At 42.1% G+C, this 8262-nt stretch overlaps 1 protein-coding gene across 6 annotated transcripts in view; it reads right to left on the bottom strand.

Annotated features, from left to right (window-relative positions):
* Positions 1 to 3612: 3612 nt before the first annotated feature.
* The window catches only part of ENPP2 (ectonucleotide pyrophosphatase/phosphodiesterase 2), a 76686-nt gene continuing 72036 nt past the window's right edge, over positions 3613 to 8262 (bottom strand). For all 6 annotated transcript variants that reach the window (XM_027792096.2, XM_027792097.2, XM_005241198.3 and 3 more), the window contains one exon: positions 3613 to 4224. In XM_027792096.2, coding sequence (XP_027647897.2) covers positions 4054 to 4224 — 171 coding nt within the window. In that variant the 3' untranslated portion in view covers positions 3613 to 4053. The remainder of the gene's footprint in view (positions 4225 to 8262) is intronic.

Raw genomic sequence — 8262 nt, 5'->3', positions numbered from 1 at the left:
TAAAGTTAATTAAAGATGTTTGAAGTGGCCGTGAGACTGAAGGGAAGGACTGCTAGAATGTCGGCTCCAGCTGCTAGAAATGTATCTTTTCCAAGTCAGCTCCAGCACTCAGTTCTCACTGTACAGGCTGCAGCACTTCCAGAGTTCACACTGCTCCTGCAGCTAGCAACACCTTCAGAGGGAACTCCTCCAAATTTCCTGAGTTTTCTGCTTCCTGGCTCTGTGCAGGAATTAAGGAGCTATTTCATCTGTTGTACATGAAGGACTGATCTATCGGAAGAAGCCAGATGCAGGGGGATCAGGGACTTCACAAACCTGCCAAAATAAATCTTCTCCAGCCCCAGTTCCCTTCTGGCAGCATCTTCTAGACCTTCAACCTGTTCTGTCTCCTGAAGTAGGAAACTTCCTCTCTTACCTCCTTACCACTGCTTTTGTTTTCTTGCCTCTCCTACAAGAAATTCATGTTTCCATTCGTTAAAATCTTTGCACAATCAGCTGACTGTTTGCATATAAAGCACTGAGAAGCTGGGGACTATGGCAGAATTGTTTTGGAGCAGCCTCCAGGAACAAAGCAAGACCAACCTAATTAAACATAGGGATTTAAATCTACTCTTCACAATTTCCCTGTGAATACTGGAAAACCTTCACAAGACAGCACAGACCTGACAATTATATTTTTTGATCCTGTTGCTCATCTGGAGCTGAAAGTGCTTTATAACACAGTGCAAACTGATCTGATGTTACCAAAACAGTACCAGTGTCCGGGCAAGCGCGCAAACTGTTGAATGCTGCACCTAACACCATAAAGGGGCTAAAGGCTGGAAACAAGGAACAGGGAAGTAGCAGCAAGCAGAAAGTATCAATCTAATCAAGCTGTTAGCTGACCAGGACAGAATATAATCAGTAATAATTAAGTATGCCAGTACTACCAGTATAGGGTGGTGACTTTTGCTATAATTTTGCCATCATAACTATGCTGTTGGTTTGGTTACTTGACCTGCCTTCCATGCTTATATATTAAGGATATGTGACTGTGAAAAAGGGGTTAAAAAAAGTAACAGTTTTCTGTAGCAATGATATCCCAGTTGCATAACTACCTCTAGAGGATTTTTCCCAGAGCAAAAGGACTTCATTAGGTGTGCAGGACACCTACAGCTTTTGTTGCCTTGACAATTGCTCAACTGAACTGCCTCTAACTCATTAAACATACTTCAAATTTACATCACCAATTGCAAACAATAATTACCCAAACCCTCAAAACTTGTGTTTGCTCAACAGAAAAATTCAGTCCTTGTTCTCCTCAATGGACCTCTTGCAGAAGCCAGAGAAATACAGAAAAAAAAAAGGAAACATGTAACAGAAGCAAGTGGTACTTTCAAAATGGTCTAACAGGAATGGAAAGCAGAAGGGTTCCTTCCTACATGCTGGCCTAAGCTAACACTCACTCTGATGAGCACCAAAGGGAAATTACAAATTTCCTTTAAAATGTCTGTTGTTCCTGCAGAGCTCATGTTGCTTAGAGGGATTTGCAAGGCTTTCACTTAGCGCTGGAGCTTTTGTGTCAATAGGGCATCTTTCAACAGGAAAAAACCCTCATGCAATTTACAGAAGTCACCAAAAACATTCCCCAGCACAGCTACTTCTGCCAACATGGTAAAATAAAACAGCAAAACCATACAAAAGCACAGGGCCAAGGGCTGAAGAGAAGTAGAAGTAGCTTACTAGTATTTACTCTCACAGTAAGCAACTGAGTAAAAAAATCATACTTCCCTACACACTAACCAACATTCTTTAGTGAAACAGAGAGTTAAACCATCTCACCCAACAGTCATCACTAACTGTATTTTGAACGCAAACTTCTCTAAACACAAGAAGAGTATCTTTCAGAGCTTAAATGTTCCTTTGGTATAAATGTCATGTTATTTTGGGAGAAAATAAAATAATTACATCATTTGTTACATTTAATTAAAACAAACAAACAAACCAACAGATGAATGTCAAAGCAAAACAGTAGTGGTGGTCTCAAGTTTAGTTTATGAACAACCACATTAATTCATCCCTAAAGCTAGTGTTGAAGGAATTAGGGTCTTAACTGAAAACTGTTTTAAATCCAGAGGAAATACCCTTTGTAGCACATGTAAGAATGTAAAGTTTATCATGGCAGGAAGCCCTGCCAAAAGCTTACAGAAAAATATTTCTGTGCTACCAGACAACCACAAGAGACAAATTTTAAGTTGCAAGAATAGGATGTTTCCCAGAGCTTTGTGCAGTTACTAGCATTTCCATCCAAACATTTTGGGGGGATTTTAAAGCATCCAAATTTTGTTCTCTTCTAATCTAAACAGAATTTGGCACCTAGAATAATAAAATTTTGTCTACTGGTCACAAGAACTTTGTCATCAGTGCTAACATGATTTATTCTGGTTTACTACTTTCTCTTAGATGGACGCTACAGGGATGCAAGTTGCTAAATTCTGCCAGATTAGTTTTACTTAGGAGACCTGGCTACTTGTCTATGTACATGGCCGAGATCCTTTCCAGCCCTCCCCACTTCCCTCCACCATTTGCAATCCTCAAAGAGAAAACAGACACAAACCACTTTGGTAGGGAGAGGGCAATCTGTAACCCCAAACAACAGCTTTGTAGTAATGCCACTAGCGAGTTCAGCCTCAAGAGGCATTCTGAACAATAATTTATCTTTTACATCACCTAACTACACTAACGCTAATGGTCCATACCATATGCCTTCTGTAAAAACTGTACAAACCAAGTCAGGCCATTATCTAGATACCAGTATACAACAGCGCCTCTTCCATTGGCCTGCGACTGTGGCATCAGTGTCACTTGTAGGGACTTGCCAGGATTATGAGACTGTGACTGTACAGCAGTAACCAACAGACTTGACTCACTTGACCAGGTAGGTGATGGCTGTAAATCATGTGCACTGTATGGGCTTCACAGTACCAGAAGTTACACAGGTGCAATCAGGCCAAGGGGGTTCCTTTCAGAATAACGTCTGGCATTAAGCCTCAGACTCAGATTAGGGGAAAACTCCGCAGATTCTGGCCACTAGAACAAGACAACAAAGATGAGATTTTCTCCTCCCAGCTAAAAGCCCACTGTTGGGTGTTTAGCAATGTCACTTCCTTCAGCATCTGCCTTATCTCATTTCCCCTCAAAGGCAAAGCAAAGGACATTATTGGGGCAGGTATTCCCAGGAACAGCCCAGAGCAGCATCGGTGGAAAAGGGATGTAACACAGCCCGACTAGTGATAGCAGATGTTGTCACCTTGCATCCTCCCCACAGCTCCAGAGCAGGGCCAAGTGGCCTCAGCAAGGGGTACCGCTGGTAGCTTATGACACTGACAAACCTCCTCTCCCAGCTATGCCCCTAAGGCACAACCTAACCAGTAATCACTACTGTGGGTATCTGCTTTAGGGTCTCACTGCTGAGTACCAGAGCAGGACACCTGGGCTCCTGGCAGTCCTCTTACCAGCAAACCTAAGCTCTTGAGAGGGTTCTGCCTGGTGAATAAGAGAGATCTGGCAGCACTCAGCTGCCCGCAAGTCCCTCTGAATATCCCTGTAAAAGGAAATCAGAACACATTAAAAAAAACTGAACGTGTGGTTTATTATATTTAAGTTGCTATTTGTCTATAGGGTTTAAATATGTCTGTCATATAGTTAACAGTAAATGAATGTAATTTTACATGTTCAGTATTTTGATACACAGTACAGGACTACAAGTGTGGTAAAGGAGCATGGGAAATTAGTATTTCCTTGATGCACATATCAAATCCTGCAGCACCATTTAAAAGCTCTGAGTAAGGACTCAAGCTGCAGTATTACAAGCGCTACTAAATAAACCAAGAGACATACCTATATTAAACATTAGAGAAACAAAACAAATGACACAAGGGTTTAATATTTAAGATTTGATACAGGATTAAAATACTAATATTTTTAATGTCCTGGTTTCAAATTAATAAATATAAAAACAATATAAAAATATACACCAGTTGATAAAAGGATGCACTGAGTAAGGTTAGAAAGCTAAATTTCACTTTCAAACGTATGCAGGTATGTCTTTAGGGAGAGGATTTCTGTGTAGCTGCGACTGGTCTTTCGGAAGAAGTCCAAGCTTGTGAGCTGCTCGATGTCACGCACACGTGCAGTGTGCATCTTAAGAAGATCTTCAACCCACTTTGATTCATCTTCCAAGCTCTGAAACGTAAGAAAAAAAAAGTTTTATAACATGCCATGTCAAAAGTCAGCTCCAAAAGCAAACACAACTTTTCTAAACATTGGGTCCATTTGAAGAATCTCTGTGCCCTAAGAACAGCTAAGGTAAACAACTCCCAAGAAAATAGATTAGAAACTTAACATGCAAGATGATCCCTACAGTTTTATTTTGGACCCATATTAGGACAGGGTTGAGGCAATGAGCATAGTCATCTAGGAAAAGCTGGCCTCATGTTGCAGGTGTTCCAGAAGAACTGCCATTGCTAAGATCAAGTGGTCACTACATAATTTATCTCACAGAAAGAGCTCCACATTAATCAGTTGTGTATTACCAAAGCCCAAACTCCAGGCTGCTTAACTCTGAACGCTTACACATTATTTTAATCTGACCAGCACCCCACCTAACACAGTATTATTTTAATCTTTCCACTTTACTCTTAGGAGACCATTATGATTCATTACACAGTTGGGACTATGGTTTATGTTGGTACCTGTAAAATCCTGTTGTTGGAACATACATATTGTTCACTTATAGAAAAAAGACTTTCACTAAACATTTCCCAATATGGGAAAAAAAAAAAAAAAATCAGGAAGGTGATGCTGCAAGAGTGATCGAGGTCAGGTCGCATGGGTGTAATCTCTCTTAGGGGACTGTTCCTGCTACATGCTTTATCCCAGCTCCGATACATGTTGCAGCCATCTACAAACTAATGTCACTCAATCACACATCAGAAAATCAGCCCTGCAAAACACTGCAGTTACTGGCTGTTCGAGCGTGTTAACCAGCCCAGCAACATGTCCCATGAGCATTGCAGCCAGCCCCAAGGACTGCACAGTGGGAGAGCAGACGTGGGAAAAGGACAGAGCAAACAGGACTTTTCCCCCTTTGGCCTCTCTGGCTGGCACGTCTACACCAGTGCTGGGGAAGCACGTTAGGAAGGGAGGGTTGTACCTCTGGGCATTTGGACTCCAGGAGTGTGACCTGGAAACCTTGATGATCACAATCTGTTTCTGGGCTTACTCTGGAAAATGAGCCTTTTCCTGACTGTCTCGGTGAGGTCTTCCTACAAAGTGATCCTCTCACCAATCAAAACGAAGCTTCAGCAACGCCAGAGCCTACCCAACACTGTAGATGTGCCACAGACCACACAGTGGGTCACCCTCCAGAGGCCACGAGGGTGAGCCTGATAGTTTGCACAGAGAGGACACGAAGTACCAGCTAGACCATAGCTGGCTGCTCTAAAGAAAACATCCATGACCCAGTCAGTATTTGTCTGTTTTGGACATTTTCAGCTCTAAACTGACTTTGTTCTCCATGTCACTAGCAACCCGAGGCCCCAGACCAGGTCTGGAACATGAAAAGAAAGATGCAAATTAAGATGGAAAAGAAAGGAGTATGCCTTGCCTTCACCTGCAGTGCTGTGCTCCAGGAATGCCACCTGGCAGCACGTGGCCACAGGAAGCCCGCTCCTCAGCCCTCACCCTTGGCTGATCAGGTTGCTAGTCTGCAAACAGGCCTCAAGAGTGTCATTACTGCAAATGCTCTCACTCTGACATTTTTGTCGTCTTCAGACCTTCCTTCTGGGCAGGAAATGTGCATTTTAGAGCTCAGAGGGAAGTCCAACTGCTACAAAGCTCACTTTTTTGAATACAAGAAGGACTCCTAAGAGTTTGCAAAGTTCTGTAATATGAATAAATCACAAGATTGCGAGGCTGGTTTAAACCAAGTCCAGCAAACCAGCATTTACAGGACCCCAGAAAATCAATCACCATATCTAGGTTTTAGTTTTTCCATTCCTCAACTGGCCTGTGAAGCCTTAGGTCCAGCAGCAAGGATATTAAACACAGTGGTCAGCTAAGATAATATTATATTACTGCATAAAAACAAATTACATTTACATTTTAAATGATAGTTTTCTCCATCTGTGCTGGTTAGTCTCACCTCAATAGTACAGTGAGTCTTAGAAGGAAAAAAATACCAGTTGAAAACATGTAGGTAAATAGAAACTGAGATCTCAGCTGGAGTACTTTATCTCATTCATGTTCCAGATTAAAAAAGAAAGGCAGGCAGAAAGGCAGGCAGAAAGGCAATACCCCAGCCCAGACTGGAACAGATACATAAGGTGGCTACTAAAATGCTCATCCTCTCTTACAAAAGCAGCAAAAAAATCCTGGGTCTCCCATGAATAGAGGAAAGTATACGCCTTGAGAATCATCATAAATCATCACTAGGGTAAATCCCAAAGAAGCCTAGTGAAGGGCTATTTAAGCCATAGAAAAATGTTGACACAAGAATAAATGGGTATAACCTCACCATGAATAAACACAGTTTGGAAATGGAACAAATTAAAATGAGAAGAGTAGTGGTGTTCTCCAACAGCTGTGTGAAGAGAAAGAAAGTGTGCACAACAAGAGCGGAGTGGGGGGAAAGCTAATATTTCTTCAGATCTTAAAAGCAAGCTGTGGAGAGGTTGAAGAAAAATTCTTGCCTTACCCCATGCATTTCATCCATGAAGCATCTGAGGTTTTACACAATCATTTCTTTGAACAAATAAAATGGAACACCATGTGCAGAAGTAAGACTAACAGTGTATTTGAATGTCAGACTTTTGCCTAACTGTATTCTCATTCAAGAGCTACATTTTCGGAATGGTTCTTTGCTATTTAAAAAGCATAGACCAGTATCTGCTTATGACCTCATAGTAGCGCTGAAGTTCCTCCTACAACTGTAAACACAATCACCATAAATAGGATGAGCTACAGAGAAAAGCCTGGGTTGGAATATAAGAAATTGAAGAGTAAAAGAGGCCATTATTCTAAATAGTTTGATTCTAAACAGCAGTTTAAGAGGACTATGACCTGCAAATGTAGGAAGGGGAAAAAACCCTGACTTTGTCATAAAAGTACGTATGGGCAGAGATACAAGGGCAGAGGCACTAATAACTGCCAGTTTAGTAACCTCCGGATCACCAACTGGATCTTAATTAACAGGAAAGCAGAAAAACCATGATAAAATGTATGTAGGACTTTGTGAGACTTTTGGTGAAGACATCTCTGCCCAAAGCATTTAAGAGTCTAAACAGGGGGAGCCAGACCTGCAAGAGAGGGATACTGCTCCAAAAGCATGGTTTTAGAAAGAGGGACCTGAAAGCAGGCGATGTGTGATGAATGAGAAAGAAACAGTGTTCCAGGTGAATTGTGTACAGAGTTGGAATGACTGTTTCTGCCTGTAGCTGGAACAGGAGTCTTAACTTTTTGTGCCAATACGAAATTCATGATATTAATGCGTTCATTCAGGAAATGGTCTCCTGGCAGCCTATAGTGAAGCGTCTGTGTGCAGGAATCCGCACAGTTGTGTAATGGGAGAACAAGTTCAGACGGAAGGACAAGCCTAAATACAGCTGCCTGGGAGGACTGCTGTCCTTGCAGAGCATCAGAGCCCGTGGGGACCTGACCGCTCTCCTGCCACACGACCAGCTGTCGAGTGTGCGTTACTTTCTGCGAAGCTGACCAGACCAAAGCCTTTGAACTTCACCAAGATCCTTACACTACAGGATCTTGCATCCTAAAGGAAGATAGGAAAGGAACCAGGAGGGTGTCTGGTCATCTCTGTTAATAAGAACCCACACTTTTCCCTTGAATCAAGAACATCTGGAAAGAGCACAAACTGGCATTCTGCCCTTGGCAGGTTTTAGCATATAGTTGTAATACTGTGTGGGTTGGATGTAATCGTGCTATCAGATGCACCCAGACTGCCACAGAAGACAGAGTGTATTGTACCTGCATATGGAAACAGACCTCAATAAAAACATCAGGCTGGCTGCCAGCACAATACGACTATGCACACAACCTCCCCCAGCTCTGTTCTGAAGTTACACTGACAGTGTCTGCCAAACGGTAGAAGCTTACAGGTTGTTTACTTCCAACCTACTGTATGTCAGTTCTTCCAGACAATTTAGGTGCAGTAATAGTTTCATATTTTCTTTGATATCATGGAGGAGTGCTTTTGTCTAATGAGTT

This window comes from Falco peregrinus, chromosome 3 (genome assembly GCF_023634155.1).
Source record: "Falco peregrinus isolate bFalPer1 chromosome 3, bFalPer1.pri, whole genome shotgun sequence".
Lineage (NCBI taxonomy): Eukaryota > Metazoa > Chordata > Aves > Falconiformes > Falconidae > Falco > Falco peregrinus.
This window is presented reverse-complemented; position numbering and strand designations above follow the sequence as displayed.